This window comes from Mytilus galloprovincialis, chromosome 7 (assembly GCF_965363235.1).
Source record: "Mytilus galloprovincialis chromosome 7, xbMytGall1.hap1.1, whole genome shotgun sequence".
In the NCBI taxonomy this organism is placed as follows: Eukaryota; Metazoa; Mollusca; class Bivalvia; order Mytilida; family Mytilidae; genus Mytilus; species Mytilus galloprovincialis.
In genome coordinates this window covers 96066209-96089579 of record NC_134844.1, presented here as the reverse complement: position 1 = coordinate 96089579, position 23371 = coordinate 96066209, and the positions used below count along the sequence as shown (strand labels likewise).

Sequence of the window (23371 nt, the reverse complement as noted above, 5' to 3'; positions counted from 1 at the left end):
GGACCGTCTATAAAGACAACTCAAGTCAACATGGACCGTCAATAAAGACCACTCAAGTCATCATGGACCGTCTATAAAGACCACTCAAGTCAACATGGACCGTCAATAAAGACCTCTCAAGTCAACATGGACCGTCAATAAAGACCACTCAAGTCAACATGGACCGTCAATAAAGACCACTCAAGTCAACATGGACCGTCAATAAAGACCACTCAAGTCAACATGGACCGTCTATAAAGACAACTCAAGTCAACATGGACCGTCAATAAAGACCTCTCAAGTCAACATGGACCGTCAATAAAGACCACTCAAGTCAACATGGACCGTCAATAAAGACCACTCAAGTCAACATGGATCGTCAATAAAGACCACTCAAGTCAACATGGACCGTCAATAAAGACTTCTCAAGTCAACATGGACCGTCAATAAAGACCACTCAAGTCAACATGGACCATCTATAAAGACTTCTCAAGTCAACAAGAACCGTCTATAAAGACCACTCATGTCTACATGGACTGTCTAAAAAAGACCACTCAAGTTACCATGGACCATCTATAAAAGACAACTCAAGTCAACATGGACTGTCTAAATAAGACAACTCAAGTCAACATGGACCATCTATAAAGACCTCTCAAGTCAACATGAACCGTCTATTAAGACCAATCATGTCAACATGGACTGTCTAAATAAGACAACTCAAGTCAACATGGACCATCTATAAAGACCTCTCAAGTCAACATGAACCGTCTATAAAGACCAATCATGTCAACATGGACTGTCTAAAAAAGACCACTAAAGTTAACATGGACCATCTATAAAAGACAACTCAAGTCAACATGGACTGTCTATAAAAGACAACTCAAGTCAACATGGACCATCTTTAAAGACCTCTCAAGTCAACATGGACCGTCTAAATAAGACAACTGAAGTCAATATGAACCGTCTATAAATATCCACTCAAGCCAACTTGGACCATCGATAAAAGACAACTCAAGTGAACATGGACCGTCTATAAAAAACACTCAAGTCAACATGAACCGTCTATAAAGACCACTCAAGTCAACATGAACCGTCTACAAAAGACCACTCAAGTCAACATGAACCATCTATAAAGACCACTCAAGTCAACATGGACCGTCTGTAAAAGACCACTATAGTCAACATGGACCATCTATAAAGACCACACAAGTCAACATGGACCGTCTATTGAAGACCACTCAAGTCAACATGGACCATCTAGAAAAGATCACTGAAGTCAACATGGTTCATCTATTATGACCACCTTTACTGTACAAAAAGTCAACCCAGTCCATCTATACCGTCTATTTGAACTGTCCACAGTAATTTAAGCTGGGAAAAATAAGGTTTTGAAATTAGAAAAAGCAAAAGAGTTTCTATGGCTTTTTAAAAATATTTCTTAAATAATGCAAAAAAAGTGTTCATTTAAATAAATTATGGAAATGGAATATGAAATTTTAAAACACACAAAATTATTATTTGTTATTAATTATAGAAAATTATGTAGGAATCGAATTTATTGACTTGAAGAGCAACTCTCTTATTTGTTTCATTATTATTTTCCAATAAACAAGCACATTGAAAAAATAAAGCACTCCTATGGAAATAAAACAGTGCAACACAGACAAATGTGTTTGTTATGTAAGTGTTGTCTGTGTTTCTATTTTGAATTGTGAAAATTGAGAATAAATCATGCAAAAAAGGTTAAGTCTAGTTAAGAAATAGTGGAGATACAACTATTTTTCTCTGAACTTCCGGTATTCAACTTTACGAATAAACTATCACAATGCATTAGAAGAGGAGTATAGAGTTGACAAAAGCACAAAGAGTGCAGAAAGCTCGAAATATGGTGAGAGAGGGAAACAGAAAATACACATAGATCACAGATGTATAGATATCTTCCTTTTTTAATGGAAAATTGTTATAGGACACTATACAATTTGCACAGCACACGGTGTAGACCAAAATTCTGTCTCACTTTACCGTTTGGTTCTGCATTTTTTTAATATATTTTCCTTCATAATTGTGATGTAAAATGTATATAAAATCTTTTGTAGTCATCAAATTTAATATTGTCAAAAAAAAATAAGAAAATGAATGCCATATGTAGCAAGTAATCTTATAAGTTACTTTCAAAATCCAAATATATGTGAATGTTAATCAAAGATTCATTAATGCGATATAAGGTCTGTTTGTCACATGATAAAACATATGTTTGTCACATGATATAACATCTATTTGTCACGTGATATAACATCTGTTTGTCACGTGATATAACATATGTTTGTCACGTGATATAATGTCTGTTTGTAATATGATATACGACCTAATTGTCACATAATATAATATCTATTTGTCTCATGATATAACATCTGTTTGTCACATTATATAACATATGTTTGTCACGTAATATAACATATGTTTGTCCCATGATTTAAGGTTTGTCAGTGCCATGATATAAGTTTGTCACATGATATAAGGAATGCGTGTCACATGCTATAAGTTTGTCACAGGATATAATGTCTTTTTGTCACATGATATCACATCTGTTTATCACATGATATAACATTTGTTTGTCACATGATAAAAGCCAAAACTTATATTTAATTGATTAAATTTCATCCTCTTTATTGTTAGTTTGAGTCTTGAGGAGGAAGACAGCTATTAGTTAATGCATAATTAATAAGGTAACATATATCTTGCATTGATAACAATTTAAAAAAATATCTTTGGAAATACATACCACATTGAACTTTTCTGATTCGTTTCACCTACAAAATTAGATTATAATCAAATAGATACTGCAAATTCATTGAATATATTTGATTAGCAATTATTTTCGAAAGTGTCAAAAGACATTCCTAATTTATAGAAAGAGTTGTCTGGGAAAGCTAATCTTCTCTATCAAGCAATACTAATTTTGTATCTAAAAAGAATCTGATTCACGAAGATTAATAACGAAACTGTTCTTATCGTCTTGTGAAATGGCATGTCTGTGAAGTGAATTTTAACAGTTTTGGCTTCTGGATCAAATTTATTATCACATTTACTTATTTTGTCTGTTTGGGTTGCTCACCCAATTTCTGTGAATATAACAGAGCGATAAACGCTTATCATAAAAGTTGGAGGTTTATCTAGCTATAAAACATGTTTTGTCTATCATTTTCTGTAGACAATGGCTGTGCCAAGTCAGGAATATGGCAGTTGTTTTACTTTTTCTGACAAAGCTACTTTACCTGACATACCTGCGTTACCTTCAATGAGTACATGTAGCTAGTTTTACTCTGTTACTTAAAATGACACAACGATATGTAGCTAGTTTCATCTCTGTTACTTTACCTGACACAACTTATATGTAGTACGTTTCATCTTCGCTACTTTATCTGACATAACATATGTGTAGTTGGTTTTTATCTCTATTACTTTACCCAACACATATGTCATATGTGTTAATAGTTTAATCGCTACTTCTTTACCTGACACAACATATGTGAAGTAAGTTTCATCTCTGCTTCTCACTTGACACACCATATATATGGAGTTGGTTTTTATTTCTTTTACTTTACCCAACACATATGTCATATGTGTTAATAGTTTAATCGCTACTACTTTACCTGACACAACATATGTGTAGTTAGTTTCATCTCTGCTACTTTACCTTTAACAACATGTGTAGTAAGTTTCATCTCTGCTTCTTATCTGACACAACATATGTGTAGTTGGTTTTTATCTCTATTACTTTACCCAATAGTTTAATCGCTACTTCTTTACCTGACACAACATATGTGAAGTAAGTTTCATCTCTGCTTCTTACTTGACACACCATATATATGGAGTTGGTTTTTATCTCTTTTACTTTACCTGCCACAACATATGTGTTGTTAGTTTCATCTCTGCTACTTTACCTTTAACAACATGTGTAGTAAGTTTCATCTCTGCTTCTTATCTGACACAACATATGTGTAGTTGGTTTTTATCTCTATTACTTTACCCAACACATATGTCATATGTGTTAATAGTTTAATCGCTTCTTCTTTACCTGACACAACATATGTGAAGTAAGTTTCATCTCTGCTTCTTACTTGACACACCATATATATGGAGTTGGTTTTTATCTCTGTTACTTTACCTGCCACTACATATGTGTTGTTAGTTTTACTCCCTGCTGCTTTACCTGACACAACATATGTGTAGTTAGTTTCATCTCTGCTACTTTACCTTTAACAACATGTGTAGTAAGTTTCATCTCTGCTGCTTATCTGACACCTTCTATGTGTAGTTGGTTTTTATCTCTTTTACTTTACCCAACACATATGTCATATGTGTTAATAGTTTAATCGCTACTTCTTTACCTGACACAACATATGTGAAGTAAGTTTCATCTCTGCTTCTCACTTGACACACCATATATATGGAGTTGGTTTTTATTTCTTTTACTTTACCTGCCACAACATATGTGTTGTTAGTTTTACTCCCTGCTGCTTTACCTGACATATATGTAGTTAGTTTCATCTCTGCTACTTTACCTTTAACAACATGTGTAGTAAGTTTCATCCTTGCTTCTTATCTGACACAACATATGTGTAGTTGGTTTTTATCTCTATTACTTTACCCAACACATATGTCATATGTGTTAATAGTTTAATCGCTACTTCTTTACCTGACACAACATATGTGAAGTAAGTTTCATCTCTGCTTCTTACTTGACACACCATATATATGGAGTTGGTTTTTATCTCTTTTACTTTACCTGCCACAACATATGTGTTGTTAGTTTCATCTCTGCTACTTTCCCTTTAACAACATGTGTAGTAAGTTTCATCTCTGCTTCTTATCTGACACAACATATGTGTAGTTGGTTTTTATCTCTATTACTTTACCCAACACATATGTCATATGTGTTAATAGTTTAATCGCTACTTCTTTACCTGACACAACAAATGTGAAGTAAGTTTCATCTCTGCTTCTTACTTGACACACCATATATATGGAGTTGGTTTTTATCTCTTTTACTTTACCTGCCACTACATATGTGTTGTTAGTTTTACTCCCTGCTGCTTTACCTGACACAACATATGTGTAGTTAGTTTCATCTCTGCTACTTTACCTTTAACAACATGTGTAGTAAGTTTCATCTCTGCTTCTTATCTGACACCTTCTATGTGTAGTTGGTTTTTATCTCTTTTACTTTACCCAACACATATGTCATATGTGTTAATAGTTTAATCGCTACTTCATTACCTGACACAACATATGTGAAGTAAGTTTCATCTCTGCTTCTTACTTGACACACCATATATATGGAGTTGGTTTTTATCTTTTTTACTTTACCTGCCACAACATATGTGTTGTTAGTTTTACTCCCTGCTGCTTTACCTGACATATATGTAGTTAGTTTCATCTCTGCTACTTTACCTTTAACAACATGTGTAGTAAGTTTCATCCTTGCTTCTTATCTGACACAACATATGTGTAGTTGGTTTTTATCTCTTTTACTTTACCCAACACAAATGTCATATGCGTTAATAGTTTCATCTCTACTTCTTTACCTGACACAACATATGTGTAGTAAGTTTCATCTCTGCTTCTTACCTGACACCTTCTATGTGTCGTTAGTTTCATCTCTGTTACTTTACCTGACACAACTCATGTGTTTTAAGTAAGTTTCATCTCTGTTACTTTACCTTAAACAACATCCGTGTTGTTAGTTTCATATCTGCTTCTTTACCTGACACAACATATGTGTAGTTAGTTCCATCTCTGTTAAAGCTTGTGCTATGTTGCTGAATTTTCCTGAACATTTTTCTCTCCAGTTGACTAGTATTCTATACTTGACAATCTGAATATAATTAGGATTATTCCTTTCAACTTCATTCCATTCTTGGAAACTCATACCAAGACGTATGGCTAACTCTTTTATGGTGATATCATCACATCGTGATGCAAATCTTTGAAGTTCAATGTCACTTGGTATCTGATTCAAGGCACCTTCTTGTAAACCTATATGTGTAAAAAAAGAGTTTATAAAGTGTATCAAACATGTTAAGGATACTTGATTATTGTTAAATATACTACGAATTGCTTACTCAATTCAGATTTTCTGAGATGAGAGTTCATTTTACAAAGAATAAATAATATCACACTATGTGTTGTACTGCCAATTTCAACAGAAGTTGATTCAGCATTTGTCATAAAGTACACCATCATTTTAGTATTTACATGCACTAAGACGTATTTGAACTATTGGAATACTCTTAAATTCTAATAAATGATCAACAATTCCCTCATGCACTATTTGTGATAATTATCTGCTATTCCATAGACGTTTTGGATGACAGGTTTTATTTAAGAAATAATTCATGGGGCTTGAATGTATACTGATTTGATCACCACGGGTTGGCCCTTTATGATAATTATTTTATCACGAGCGCACCGAGGGGATAAATATCGACATACAAGGCAAATTCGTGGTAACATGAACACAAAGTATAGCACAATGAATTATTTCTATTCTAATTGGTCAGTTACGGCACTTTTTTCATTGAAGCGTTAAGGTGGAGGCAAATATTTCCCATTCCCACTTATAAACGCATTTTTAAATTGACGTACAAGATCGGAGCAAACTGAATTAGTGAGAGAGGGTCGAACGATACCAGAAGGACAGTCAAACTCATCAATCAAAAATAAACTGACAAAGCCATGGCTAAAAATGAAACAGACAAACAGACACAAAATAGTGCACATGACACAACATTTAAAACTAAAGAATAGGCAACATGAACCCCACCAAAAACTGGGTGGGATGTCAGGTGCTCCGGAAGGGTAAGCAGATCCTGCTCCACATGTGGCACCCGTCGTGATGCTCATGTTATAAGAAATCCGGTAAATAGTCTAATTCGGTAGGTCACATTCATGATAGAGAAGGGGATTGTAGTTACGACGTAAAGAACATACATGTATCTGATGTCATCTGTGAAACGGTTATTCCATAACGGTCAACTAACTCGTGATGGTGTCCGTAAATTTTTCACTTTTGTCGTGAAGTTTTGTTTTCAACCGACCCTAATGACAATTTTCTAGATGCAAGTCAAGATATGAAGCCTACTTCACTGTATCTGTTGTATCTCTAGTTCAATTGGATAGCTGCGGTCAACATAGTCACCAAATTTTGAATTATTTAGTGAGAGAACATCATCTATATAGCGGAAAGTAAAGTTAAAAGATATTGCTAACTTCTTATCTTTCTTACTAAGAAGTTCCTGTATGAATTCAGTCTAATAATAATAAATTAACAATTCGACAAGAAGAGGGGCACAATCGGTTCCTATAGGAATACCGAGAGTCTGTTGTAAAACATGTCCTCCGAACGTAACACATGTGTTGTCAATCAAAAAATTAAGCATCTTGATAATATCAGATTCAAAGAATTTTTTGTTTGATTCAGAGTGATCCTCTACAAAGTAGACTACTGTAGGATTTATCCCCCCTAAGACAAGCTACTTGTATCTACGTTGGCCATTATCTTTTATGACACAAAAGCAATTCCAACTATTTCAATTTGTCTTTTAGTTTTGAATGTGGAATACTTGTGAAAAGTGTAGAAAAGTCAAAATGTTTTAATACTATTGGAAGATGGAATAGAGTTAGATTGTATGTACTAGTACTCTTAAATATCTTTGGAATTTTTCAGTATCCACATCTGAATCACGCCACCTCTAGAATAGGCAGTTTCACAATAACTTTGAAGCTCGGCTTTGATTAATGATAGAACAGATATTAATAATTTAGAAAGAGGTTTCATGGAGCTCTTGGAATACCCAGCAATATACCGTTGTTTGTAAGGACACTTATGTAGTTTAGGTATCCAATACCGTTATGGAAGAACCAGTTCTTCAGTTGAAATTCCAAAGCAACATATAACAGACCCATGATTATCCAGGATTTCCTCTTTGGTAATGTCGTTAGGGTATATGTTGAGTTTCCAAGTGAATTGTCAATACATAATTAGTTTATCAAGCAGTTAATGTTATGAGTTTTACACACACAAACGATGTTGTATGGGGCTTTATCTGCGAGGACAACAACATATTTGTCATGGATGTAGGATAAGTGTTTTGTAACATTTCAGTTTCTTCATTTTGATATGTATCAACGTTTTCACTGCCTTAATCCATTCGGAAAGAGTGTCTTCGTCTTTCTTCTTGTGCTTAGCTAATTGCCTGGCATAATCCTTGACTGAATCCATCAAAATTATGAAATTTTATTTCCAATTGATGGATTTAGGTTTACGTTATTTCGGACCTTTCGATAACACATTTCGCAGGGAAAATGTAATTGACAATATTAAAGTCACCATTAATAAAGTGACCAGCCGGATTATATGTGAATTGGGAACTAGCACAAGTGCAATCAGAAGGTTAAGCCTTGCATGAAGTCGTCAATATTGAGATCCAGAAAAACGTGTTTGTAATTGAAAATTTTGGTTGCCATATCTTTGGTATAGGTATAGGAAATGATTGGTACATACTGATCTAATGAGGTATTTTCGACCGAATTAATTTAGATGAAGGATATTGCATAAGTTGACGCCATCGAGACCTTTAATTTGTTGGCAAAGGAAAGTTTAAGAAAAGATCTTTTCTATTTTTCATTTTTTCAATACGAACTGGTTTGAAAAGTCTGTGACTTGCAATATACAAAATGATAGCTGTAAGTTAGTATTGGTTTGAATGAGGGTTTGTAACGGTGGTTTCCAAACATAAATTGAACAGAGAATGAAGTTAAGGGTAAGTGAAAGAGGTAATGAATCAAGTTTCGTGCGAATGTGATGAATACCTAACGGCTTTTGTATAAATGGCAGCAAGTCATTAATAGAGACATCATACAGAGTAGATTATGTATAATGACGATGACCATGACTGCGTCTACGACGAGAAGTTCAGTTGAATATATTCATCACATTCACCGAGCTACACGAAGGAATAGATATAATACCTAAACCATCAATTTTGTCATTGCAACCATATGGTGTCGCAGTTCCCAACTGTCTAGTCCAGTAGTCCTCCTTTTGTCTACGGAGGGACGTTGCAAGATGAGGATTGTTAGAGTTGTGGTATATGCTTTTCGATAATGCGAACTGTCATAGAAACGATAGAATGGTCAGGCTGATTAAAATGCTGCTAAAGAATGTCGTTTGCATTGAGGTTAATGTCTGAGCTAGGACCGTGCATACGTTTGTTCAGCCTTCCTTCCGTTTCACTAAAGTATAACAATCCGCAAAAGTTACAGTTTTATCCGTAGACGACATTTATCGTTTGACAATTCAAATCATAGTAACGTCTAGTTAAATATGACTTTTTAGTTAAATTGCTATAGTGAATTGAGCATCTGTTATTAAAATTTCCAAACATTGTTGGAGAGAGTCATCAAAATCCAAAAGGATAACTGAACACGGCTATATATGTAAATGCTCTTTTGTTCCAACGTTAGAAAGTTCCGGGCGGAAAGAACTAACTAGCCGAAAAGTTCCAGAGGAACTTATTAACTAGTTACTTTGTTCTTCCTCTGGTTTAAAAGTTCCACCGGAACAAAGTAACTACTGTGGATTCATTAATATTCGTTGGATACCAATTTTCGTACAGGAGAACCACGAAAATAAATGTTCAACTTAATACAAATTTTGTAAAGGAATAAGTGTAAACTTTGCCAAAACCACGAAAAATTAAATATCCACGAATATGTAAGTTTTCCTCAAACCACGAAAATTGGTACCCACGGAAATAAATGAATCCACAGTAGTTGAAAAGTTCCAACGGAACATATCAACTAGTTTAGAAAAAGTTCCTTTTTGCCAAATTAGTCAAAGCCGGAACTAACAAACTAGCCCAAAAGTTCCAACGAAACTTATCAACCAGTAAAAGAAATAAACTTATCAACCAGTAAAAAAAATAAACTTATCAACCAGTAAAACAAATAAACTTATCAACCAGTCACAAAGTTCCTCTTTGGATGATTGACACAATGTAAGAGTGCAACATATTATATTTAAACCTTTCAAAGGGGAACCAAGATACTGATTGCAAAAGTCAAAATAAACTTATCAACCAGTCACAAAGTTTCTCTTTGGCAAATTAGTCATAACCAGAACTAACAAACTAACCCCAAAGTTCCAACGGAAGTTATCAACCAGTCACAAAGTTACTTTTTGAGAATTGATCCAAAGTAAAATAACGGAATAAGTTCTAATTTATTGTTATACATTGATCTGAAACTGATATTTTTGAAGGTACCCACATGAGGAGGGAGTATTCTTCCATCTTCTGAGGGTACTATGAATACTAAATTTGCATTATAATGCAACTTACTTCGTTTTATGTGAGCTATGAAATACAACTTAAATGTTGCTAACTAGTTGTTCCGTTCAGCCAGAACTATTCAACTAGCCAGATTGTTCCGGGACTTTTCAACTAGCTACTTTTCCCGGAACTTTTCGACTGCATTCGGAATAAAACAACTAGTTGGCAATTTCAATCGGAACAAATTAACATAGTGGCTGTTACATATATATGTTATATTGCTATTGTCACTATTATGATGATCTGAATGAGTCATGTTTGAGATAATAGTCATGTCTGGTGATAAGGGGAAACCTGCCGTTTAAGACGACACTGTGTCCATGGTGACGTCTGTTTTGGACCTTCTTTTACTTGGCGACGTCCGAGCCAGTATCCTGTTTGATCTTCGTAAATTCATGAAACTTTGCTACTGTGCAGATGATGTCCTCGGGGATAAAATGTCCACCAGCAGAGACGCCGACCCAGTGGTTATAAAAGAGGGACGAAAGATACCAGAAGGACAGTCAAACTCATCAATTGAAAATAAATTGACAACGCCATGGCTAAAAATCAAAAAGACAAACTGAAACAGACAAATAGACAAACAATAGTACACACGACACAACATAGAAAACTAAGGAATAAGCAACACGAACCCCACCGAAAACTCGAGGTGATCTCAGGTGCTTAGCGTGTTGACGCACTGGTCTCGTTTGAACTTTCTGAGTTAATTGCATTATCTCAGTCTTTGTTGACCTTGGTCTTGGTTGATTTCCAAAATATTCACATCGATACACTACTGACATTTTTATTCGTCAGATTATTAAGACAAAACAAATCCTTTCCAGAAGTAAAGACGAAGATACTCTTTACTATATATCACAACCAAGACAGTGCCTTGTATGATGAAACCCATGCTGAACGGGGGGAATTGGGGGGAGGGTGTTAGAATGTGCAGGACAAATATACTTATATTTTTTTTTCTGAAAAGAGACATTACTTATATTGCCTCATCTTAAGAGAGGGCTACGCTTTCTGCATGATTTGATCGTTCTTATGGTTGCATATTGCAAGGCAACATCTCTGTTCTTAGCAAACAGACCACAGTCAAAATATGTGTCCTTTATCTGAGTCAATCAATTGCAGACTTACCTATTTGATTTATAATCAATATGTTCTCGTCCTAAATACGCGTGAAATATTTGCTACTAAACACAAACAAACAACAATCAGTAAATCAAACATATCCTTTTTCTCTGTTTCATACATCTTCGCTAGCCAAGGGTCATGATCCACTTCCATCCTCTCCACCCTTGGCGGACGGAGACACAAGGTTATTATTTTTATTGGTTGCAGTCGAAACTCGCTGCATCCAACAAAAAACAATATAGCATGATCAAGTGTAAATGTAGAAGGTGTATGTAAACAATTGCCACGTGCTTATTTTGCAACAAGTCTTTACATCCCTAAACATACAATTATATCTAGTGACAATTTGAATGTTTAAATCAAATTATAGAAGTTCCTGTGTATGTTTCTTGCACACATATATGAATGTAAACGGATATTTTCGTTTTCTGCTTTACCAAGTGTTTAGTATCTAGACGCTACCGTGTTTACTTTTTACCTCAAAATTGAAGAGTTCAAGTGCAACCATTGGTCAAGAATAATGTATTCGGAATGGGTGTGACTTAAATCTACCGATTGATGGCACCATATTGTTATCACAAATGTTGGCTTAATCTGCCATGGGTGGATAGGAGGGAAGTGGATCGTAACCCTTGGCTAGCGAAGATGTGTTCCATATTACAAACTTCTGTTTTGAATCTAGATTTTCTAAAAAAATCATTTTGTAAATTTTGTTCTATCAGAATAACTTATCATTTTATCATCATGACAACATGGACAAGAAATTAAAACACTTACAATCTTAAATACAGAGCGAGTACATACTCAGCATACTTTCAACGCAAAAAAAGAACATTTTATAGACGTACACTGACAAACCTGTTATTAGAAGCATACTTTTAATTTTATCAAAGTTTTTCGGGGGGGGGGGGGGGGGGGGGGGCATAGATATATTTGTTTTAATTATGTGTATCATAAAATAGTTTTTTTCATCAATTTACACCAGAAAGTTAACAGGCAGTTTTTTTTCATTTTGAAATTTCAGTGATTTGAAAAAGTGACAATAAAATTGAGAATGGAAATGGGGAACGGGTCAAAGAGACAACAACCCGACCATCAAACAGACAACAGCAGAAGGTCTCCAATAGGTCTTCAATGCGAGAAATTCCTGCACCTGGAGGCGTCCTTCAGCTGGCCCCTTAACAAATATATATACCAGTTCAGTGATAATGAACGCTATACTAAACTCCAAATTTTACACTAAACTAAAATTAACAAGTAAAACTGCGAGCTACTGCTCACTGATGATACCCCCGCTGCAAGTGGATAATATTAATAGTGTAAAAATATACAAGTGTTCGGTAAACAGGAAGTTGTGGAGTGATGAATTTGAAAACGCATCACACGGTATAGCTGACTCATATAAATCCTGAAACCAAATTTCAGAAATCCTTGTATTGTAGTTCCTGAGAAAAATGTGACGAAAATTTTCAACTTGGCTATCATGTGTAAAATCATACAAGTGTTCGGTAAACAGGAAGTTGATGAATGATGAATCTGAAAACGCATCACACGGTATGGCTGACATATATAAATGTTGATACCAAATTACAGACAGGGTGGATGTGTAGTTCCTGAGAAAAATGTGACGAAAGTTTTATGGGACGGAGTGACTGACGGACTGACAGACAGAGGTAAAACAGTATACCCCCCTTTTTTGAAAGCGGGGGTATGAAAATAAAACAAGACTAACAGACGTCAGAGGCTCCTGACTTTGGACAGGCGCAAAAATTAATGCCGCGGGTTTAAACATGTTTATGAGATCTCAACCCTCCCCTTTACCTCTGGCCAATGTAGAAAAGTAAACGCATAACAATACGCACATTAAAATTCAGGTCAAAGGAATTCCGAGTCTGATGTCAAAAAAATGTAACAAATGAAAATAAAAAAAATAACAATAATACATAAATAACAACAGACTACTATCAGTTAATTGACATGCCAGCTCCAGACTTCAATTAAACTGATTGAAAGATTATGTCTTCATCATATGAATGTCAGGCACAATCCCTCCCGTTAGGGGTTGAGTATCATACCATTCTTACATATATGAGAAGAACATAACCCATGTCATGCCAATAACTGGTTTTTGAATAAATGTGCTTAGTTCCGATGCAAAGACCCTATAAGAGAATCAATATTAAAGCCAAAATATGTTATCTTTAATGACCTGACAACAGTATCGTAACTGTATTCCTTCTTAATAAGTCTATTTAAAGGTTTTGTTAGCTTCTGAGGTGAATACTGACATTTTTGTGCTTTGTAAAGAATATTACCATAAAGGATTGGATGTGAAATTCCTGAAGGTATAAGAAGTCTGCATGTTGAGTTATATTTACGAATGATGTCGTTGTTGATAATAAAATTTAGTAAATGTTTTGACTAGTTTGTGATATCGAAAACCCTGATGTAATAATTTTTCAGTAATACATAAATTTCGCTTCTTAAAATCTAAAACGTTGTTCCATACACGAGCGAATTGTTCAAGTTGAGATGTATAAACACCGTAAGATGGTGACAAGGGAACGTCACCATCTAAAATGGATAATTAACGATAAGAAATGATAAATCATCTCTTATATCATAAATTTTAATATTAAGCTTTCCGTTATTGATATAGATATGAAGATCGAGGAAAGGGCAGTGGTCATTGTTAGCATTAGCTTTATTTAAAGTCAGTTCAACAGGATACATTTCTTTAGTATACCTACTGAAGTCGTCATTATTGAGAGCCAATATATCATCCAAATATCTAAAAGTATTATTAAATTTTTGTATAACATGTTGTTTCGATGGTCTTTGCTGATTATTGTCATAAACTGTAACTCATAGCAATACAAAAACAGGTCTGCAATAAGTGGTGCACAGTTAGTCCCCATTGGAATTCCGATAACCTGACGATATACAGAATCTCCAAAGCGAACAAAAATGTTATCCAGTAATGTTATTCAAAGGCAATATATAGTATCAAAGATGTCCAATTGACAAAGTTCTTTTGTTTATTGCTACTAAAAATGACCTAAAAGAGTTTGAACATATATTCACATTCTGACTTTTTAAATGCCAATTTAATTTGGTGTGTGATTTTTTTCTTAATGAGAATGCGAAGCAGTGTGGTATATAGGGTAGAAAAATCTAAACTTTGAACAGATTCAAAATCAACGAGTTTTTGACACTCCAAAAGTAATTCTTAATAATTATATAAAATCCCTTGCAACATGTGCAAGGTTCGAAATTTACAAATTGACTTAATGATTAGTCATTTTACAAAATGCTTAATTTCTAAATTTGATGAGAGATAAGAATCCAAATAGTCAGGGTTGCCAAAAAATGTTTGTGATGGTAATAGTTCAGAATTACATTTATAGATATCTGCATGTGCTAAATGTTGTTATGATCTGATCATAAACTTAGCCTCATGTTGTCTCATTGACACTTATCTCACATCTTCCTATATCTATATAGCTTATATATGTTTTACATTATTGTTTCTTATCTTGTAGTATTTATCTTAAAATATTTCTGACCCACTAGAAAACCTTACATTTTAGATATTTGATTTATAGAATATGATAGCATATCTATTATTCAAAAATGTTTTGAATTGAATAACTATAATGCTCAGTTTGGTAATAATCACTAAATGTTTTTACCTTGACAGTCCATTTCACATTGTTCTTTTGTCTGAAATAAAATCGTGGTGGTAATAAATTAATCAATACAAATCATGGGTTGTATTTTTAAGCATGGGGAACTCAGCGGTGAAACCCTTAATGTTTAATGTATTTACAAAATTTCATACAATATTTTAGCCCCATCAACACTTTTGCATATAATTAACGACAAGGCTTCAAAGGATGTAATTTGTAAAGTATTTATAAACATATTGAGCCATATGGTTGATAATGTCGAAATAGAGTATTTACCCTGCAATGTTAGGTATTCTGGTGTGGCTGCTTTGAAGAAAAAGTACAACATACTAAGATTTAAAAATTGCAGACCAATCTAATATACAAGAAAGAGATGAAAAAAAAAATTCAGAGAAGAAATCCCTGTTTCATTTAGTTTACATACTGTACATACCTGATCTTACATTATATAAGTTAAATAGGAAATTGATCTTGTGAGTTTGTTTGATTCAACCTGTTGTTTTCTTTGTTATTGAGATCACATAAGCAGACCACAAGTCAGCTCTGTGTGAATTGATTAGAGATTTTATTATATACTATCAACTTAATTTATCTGGTCTTGATTCCAAATATTCCACTTGTCTTTAGTATGTACAATCTTATGTTCCTCGCAGATCTATATTTACCTGATCTTGATTCCAAATATTCCACTTGTCTTTCGTATGTACAATCTTATGTTCCTCACAGATCCATTCATCAGTTGTCAATGCTGCCTCTTCAGTGACATGGCATTCTAACCTGGAGCATGCATATTCTATGTGGAAGGGTAGTTTTTGCCTGCTAGAGGAGACTGTGGATTTATAGAAATCTGAGATTCTCTCTAATGTTGTGAACATGCATTCCTTGATACCAGTGGCAATATCTGGCACGATCAGTCCATTGGAGGTTTCATGGACTATGTAGAGCAATATCTTGTTACCTTCACCACACACTACAATATCATGTGCTTTATCGAATGATAAACCAACGAATCCTGAAAACAGGAGTTGTTTTTCTTCAAATGTCTTCACAGCCCACATGCTGAGACATGCGCTAATGAGACGATTTGGTAAGGCTGGTGGTATTATTGTCCCTTTGAATACAAATGCTAGACTAATGGCTTTCTCTGGTGTGCATTCGTGGGTCATGAATCTTGTGTCATTTCTCTGAATGAGCATACAGGGAACAAAGAAGTTTTCCACTGGTAACCGACTCCCCGTAGTAATATCATATCTACGTTGCTCTGATAGAATATCAAGGTGGATGAGCATATCAAATATGAACTCTTTGTAGGGTGATAGTTTCTTGAAGTGCTTTTGTTCCCAAATTAGATAAAGCTCTTTTCTTTGTACTATTCCACTTTCTGACATCCTTTCAAAAGTATTTCGTATAAGACCTTTCTTTGGCCAAAAGGCAATATCTGTTAAGTGAAAATTATAAATTGATAATTGAAAATAGTATTAAAAGTATCTTACAATAACAAAAATAGCCTATAACACAAAACGGTAAAATGAATCGTTTCAGGTCACTATAATTCCTTGGCCTTTGTAAAGACTTTAACGATTTCGGATAAATGACTTATTTGAAGATCTTGTATTGCTGATCATGTCAGGTTTTTCCATTTCCATCTTTTTTTAACGTTTTTAACTGAATAGGAAAAAAATATAAAACAAAGGACTTGTAGCATTCGTAATTAATGGTCAATAACTTCTATCAGAAGTTGCCTGACAGTCTTGCTGCTGACAGACAGCTTATTAATTGATCTCAACCTTTTGATAATGCATGGCCCTGTCAGATTTTCTGTATTTTATTGTATTCATGACAATAAACAAACGTTTGCATTTCACCCCTATGTTCTATCTTCCATATTGAATGATTGACAAGGTCATTATACCTGTTTTAAACTAGATATCCTTATGATGACTATGAAGTTTGATTAAGCTTTGTGAGAAGTTTCATAGTCGAAAATGTTTTGTAAAAGTTAAATGATGACGATTGAATATGAGGAAAACAAACAACAGAACAGTGTGAAAACGGGAGACACAAATCTACTAAACAGATCTACAAATTAGTACAAAAGAACAGTGTGAAAACGGGAGACAAAAATCTACTAAACAGATCTACGAATTAGTACAACAGAACAGTGCGAAAACGGGAGACAAAAATCTACTAAACAGATCTACGAATTATAATAACAGAAGTGTGTGAAAACGGGGGACAAAAAACTACTAAACAGATCTACAAATTAGCAAAACAGAACAGTGTGAAAACGGGATACAAAAGTCTACTAAACAGATCTACGAATTAGTACAGCAGAACAGTAAGAAAACGGGAGACAAAAATCTACAGATCTCCGAATTAGTACAACAGAACAGTGTGAAAACAGGAGACAAAAGTCTACTAAACAGATCTACGAATTAGTACAAAAGAACAGTGTGAAAACGGGAAACAAAAATCTACTAAACAGATCTACGAATTAGTAAACATAACAGTGTGAAAACGGGAGACAAAAATCTACTAAACAGATCTACGAATTAGTACAACAGAATAGTGTGAAAACGGGAGACAAAAATCTACAGATCTACGAATAAGTACAACAGAACAGTGTGAAAACGGGATACAAAAATCTACTAAACAGATCTACGAATTAGTACAACAGAACAGTGTAAAAAAGGGAGACAAAAAATCTACTAAACAGATCTACGAAATAGTACAGCAGAACAGTGTAAAAGATTTCTAATTTGAATTTCGTTGATGTTCGGTAATTTAGTTAGTTAACATTTTAGTTTATGAAAGTAATTTATCAATGATATTTGATTTACGTGTTCTGTTCTAATTTACAAATTGTGTGTTTCATTTTATAAGAGAAATTGTATTTTTAATATTTTTAAAGACATTAATTTAAAAGTTAGGAGTCAACTTAGCCTGATATTTATTCTAAATCGGAGTCGACTAGTCATAGCTCATACTCTAACTGACAGGAATGAAAAAAAAACCACCCACACATACTTTAGAAGAGATACCCTACTGATCATTTATTTAAAATTTGATTGCAACTGTTTGTATAGTTTCATAGAAGAATATCTTTGACGTCAAGTAGTGGCAATTGCCAGGTGAACGTGTTTTAATTTTTTTTTCTGTGTTTGTGGGAAAAAGTGTTAATTTCAGGCATTTCAGTCATACAAAAACTTTCCTTGATTGGATGATTTCTGAGTCTGAGTACGATAATTGTTTTAAAAAGTTGTATAACTGTAAGTATTTATCTTTTATAGTTAATATGGAATTGTTTGGACATATATTTGGCGTCGGACGATATAAAGATTCAGAGATTATTGACATGTACTATGGGCATCGGGCAGTGTTTGATGACCACGGAGTATACATGTTGATATTATATAAGATAGTACCTGTAACAAACGATCTCATAACTTCGACCAGAAGTAGCGGACTTATGATCACATAACCTCTCAACTGTGGGGTATCAAAATAGATCATCTTTCCAAGTGAGTGCTGGAAGTGAAGGAAATCACTGAGCTCTTCCTTTGACAAGACGGACACCTTGCTGATGGCATTTAATTCTTCAACTTCCAACAATGACAATATTTGATTCCCGTTTGCTACCAGGTTAGCAATCTCAAGTTCAAGAGGAACAGAGGCATTGGGCATTGACTCTCCCCAACATGGATGTTGAAAGGTAAGATCTGTGATTGCTTTCTTTAGGACATTGATCTCTGGATCTGTGTTGTCTGTGGCATTGACAAATATTTTGTTGTTGATAACCAGATGCGCTCGTCCTTCGTGGTCTTTGAATAACTCTTCTACTCCGCTATATAACTCTGTACGCCGTGTTTCAATATCCCACTTTAAAGAAAGTACATGAGAGTGATCAGATTTCATGGTGAAGAACAATCTATGCAATACTTAAGTTCATGTAAAAGGAATTTACCACTATACCATTAATCTTAAAAAAAGTTCTGAAGAACAATCATTGATGAGGACAGGAAAATTGACAGCAAGCCGTTTACTGATTATAACATAATTAATTCATTAAAGGGTCATAACTCATGATTGCCAAACTTATAAATATCTAATGGAATAACATTATATTGAGATTGATATAGATATAGTTGAACTATTTCATATAGTATTAGAAAAAAGGCCAATATATCAGATAACTTTGTTCCCTTACCTTTGGTACTCTGTCTTTATGAGTTGCAACAAATAAAATCTTAGGAATTCCTGTATATACTGCTTTACAATAAGTAAGGATACAGTTGACCCAGTGTTGTAAAAATACTGAAAATGAAACATATGAAAATTATGTGAAAATTTGCTTTCCCTGGTCATCTCTAACACAGACATATATTGTTTTTAGACGTGTCGTCCCTGAGGGTATCACCAGTCCAGTAGTCAAGACAAGAATATCAATGATATGGTCATTTTTATAAATTCTCTGTTACGAAACTCCAAATGTTTCGAAACAACTAAGGATGATCATATCCAAGGAATAGATTACCTTAGCATTGTTTGGAACAACGTTTTTGAATTTTAGGTCCTCAGTGCTCTTCAACTTTGTACTTGTTTGACTTTATAATTATTTCGATCTGAGCGTCACTGATGAGTCTTAACGAGTAAATGAAATACGTATCTGGCTTATTAAATTATAATCCTGGTACCTTTCATAACTATTTATGCTGTTTTCAGTTTGCCATATCAAGCATTAAGTTGATTAATCTAGCAAGTAGTTAGATTAACAATAAAAACATCGTTAATTTTTTCAATATGAATTTGAACGCAGCTTTATAAAAAACGCGAAAATGTCTAAGGTCATCATCAATAAACAAGAGGCTGTCACAACGACAGCAAACCGGATGTATTAACATTTGTTTGTGTCCTGTCAATATAACAAGAACCATTACTGATGAATGGTGAAAGTGAAAATCGTCAATATCAAATTTGACCTCCATTTTGTCATCAGTATCAACATATTAAAATTTGAAATCTTAGATTGAATGGTTCATGAGTAAATGCAACAACGTGAATGGAAACGCCATTTTACAATCTTTGAAGAACCATAACTCCTGAACGGTAAAAGTCAAAATCGTCATTATTGAACTTGACCTCTATTTTGTCATCAGTAACAACATGTACAAATTTTAAAAGCTTTGGTTGAATAGTTCATGAGAAAATGCACGGACACGACTGGAAACACCATTTTTCAATCTTTCAAGAACCATAACTCCTGAACGGTAAAAGTCAAAATCGTCATTATTGAACTTGACCTCTATTTTGTCATCAGTTACAACATATCAAAATTTGGGGAGCTTTGATAGAACAGTTCATGAGTAAATGCACGGACACGACTGGAAACTCCATTTTTCAATCTTTCAAGAACCATAACTCCTGAACGGTAAAAAATCGCCATTATTGAACTTGACCTTCATTTAGTTGTCAGTAACAACATATTAAAATTTTAAAAGCTTTGGTTGAACGGTTCATGAGTTAATGCACGGACAACATTTGATTGCCAGACCGCACGACCGCCCGCCCGCCCGACCGCCGTACATCCCCAATTCAATAACCGACATTTTTGTCACAAAAATCTGGTTAAAAACTGCATTGCAGAATTAAACCTGTTATTTTACCTTGATTCCGAGGTTTGCAACATACAGGTCTAAGATCATCACCAATTAAAGACTGCTTTGACTAAAAATCTGTTATTTTACCGTGATTCTGAGGTTTGTCAGGTACAGGTCTAAGGTCAACATCAATGAAAAACATATATCGTTATTCAGACGTTTCGTCTCCGAGGGTATCACCAGCCTAGTAGTCAACACTTTGGTGTTGACATGAATATCAATGATATGGTCATTTTTATAAATTTTCTGTAACAAAACTCTAAATGTTGCAAAAACAAAGAATTTTCTTATTCGTGGAATAGATTACCGTAGCCGTATTTGGCACATCTTTTTTGAATTTTGGGTCCTCAATGCTCTTCAACTTTCTACTTGTTGATCTTAGCGTCACAAATGAGTCTTATGTGGACGAAACAGGCGCCTGGCTTATTAAATTATAATCCTGGTACCTTTAATTAAACTATTTATGCTGTTTTCAGTTTACAATATCAATCATTAAATATAAATGAATGAGAGAATGAAGAAATGACAGAATGACAACATGACAAAATAAGTGAATGATGGAGAAGGGTAAAGCTATATGGCCCAACAACTTTGTAACGGGTCATAAAAGGGACAAAGCAATTACCCTAATGATTATGAAAAAAATACTATGGTGAAGAAATATTTCCAACATGTTATTTATACAAAATGATTACAAGTGGTGCATTTTGACTAGTGCAATTATTTGTTTTTACTGTTGCATATATTATAACCTGACATTTTGACATTAAGAGGCAAAGTTTGTAGGTTTAGTTTATTTTTTAATGGCTGAGTAAAACAAATCCGGTAAATAGTCTAACTCATGAAAAGGAATGGGATTGTAGTTACAACGTAAAAGCCATATCCGATATCCTTTGTGAAACGGATATACCATAATGGTCAACCAACTCGTGATGGTATCCGTAAAATTCACATAAGGATGATTTTGACTTCACCATTTGGAACTCTATGTTTGATAGCTTCATTGCGAGTTTCAACCCTCTATCAAGAAAATCATGATAGGAAATACAAGCACGGGAATATCATATCAATTGGGAGATATATACACCGTATGCAGGTATCGCTGGAATGCTGCTACTTGGAAATGAAAAGATCACAGTTGGAAAGCTGAAATCATCTCTTTTGTCGGGTAAAGTTTTGTTTTCAATCGACCCTCATTGCCAATTTCTAGATGTAGGTCACAAGATAATATGCACAGGGCGTTTAGGTTACCTAGTAGTAATAAAAGTGAAAGTAGTAATACAGTGTGTTCTAGGTTTATCACTTGATAGAAAAGCTTCCGTCAGTCAGCATGTTTTATCATTGATGTCCCTGGCCTACCCTTCATTATACCCCTGTATTTCGAGCATTAATTTAGAGCAATACAAAAATAGTTCATGTTTTAGGGGTTTGTAATTAGTCTTGAAAGTTTTATGTTTTTTATCAATGATTTTTCACTTGTCTCGTCGAACATTTTATATGATGATTCTACGTGTCCGACTTCATGTCCACTTGTCCCCAACAATCGAAAAAAAAACTACTGTTTAGTAAAAAATGTGATTTTGATCATTAACATTGTCATTTACATGTTCTCGTTATGTAGTGCATCCAACTTTTTGGACTTTGGACTTTAAAAACTAGAGGCTCTAAAGAGCCTGTGTCGCTCACCTTGGTCTATGTGAATATTAAACAAAGGAAGCAGATGGATTCATGACAAAATTGTGTTTTGGTGATGGTGATGTGTGTGTACATCTTACTTTACTGAACATTCTTGCTGCTTACAATTATCTCTATCTATAATGAACTTGGCCCAGTAGTTTCAGTGGAAAATGTTAGTAAAAATTTACAAATTTTATGAATATTGTTAAAAATTGACTATAAAGGACAATAACTCCTTAGGGGGTCAATTGACCATTTCAGTCATGTTGACTTATTAGTATATCTTACTTTGCTGTACATTATTGCTGTTTACAGTTTATCTCTATCTATAATAATATTCAAGATTATAACCCAAAACAGTAAAGTTTCCTTAAAATTACCAATTTAGGGGCAGCAACCCAACAACGGGTTGTCCGATTCATCTGACAATTTCAGGGCAGATAGATCTTGACCTGATAAACTATTTTACTCCCTGTCAGATTTGCTCTTAATGCTTTGGTTTTTGAGTTATAAGCCGAAAACTGCATTTTACCCCTATGTTCTATTTTTAGCCGTGGCGGCCATCTTGGTTTGTTGACCGGGTCATGCCACACATTTTTTAAACTTGATACCCCAAAGATGATTGTGGCCAAGTTTGGATTAATTTGGCCCAGTAGTTTCAGAGGAGAAGATTTTTGTAAAAGATTACTTAGATTTATGAACTAGAAGGTCCAAGGACCCTGTGTCGCTCACCTGATATTTTTATTTACAATTGATGCATGATAAATGCAACTGTTGTACTGTCGTTTAGTTTCAGAGATATAATACTAGAAAGTGCGTTTGAAACCTATGTTTTATTTCAGCCATG

At 34.2% G+C, this 23371-nt stretch overlaps 1 protein-coding gene across 1 annotated transcript in view; it reads right to left on the bottom strand.

The window, feature by feature from the left end:
* LOC143084335 (uncharacterized) overlaps positions 1–23371 on the bottom strand; it is a 56859-nt gene that overhangs the window by 5370 nt on the left and 28118 nt on the right. Inside the window, exons 7-12 of the mRNA XM_076260746.1 lie at positions 19398–19504; positions 18616–19069; positions 15856–16628; positions 15194–15224; positions 5747–6018; positions 2762–2789 (exon numbers count right to left, since the gene is read on the bottom strand). Of these exons, the coding sequence (XP_076116861.1) occupies positions 2762–2789; positions 5747–6018; positions 15194–15224; positions 15856–16628; positions 18616–19069; positions 19398–19504 (1665 nt within the window). The remainder of the gene's footprint in view (positions 1–2761; positions 2790–5746; positions 6019–15193; positions 15225–15855; positions 16629–18615; positions 19070–19397; positions 19505–23371) is intronic.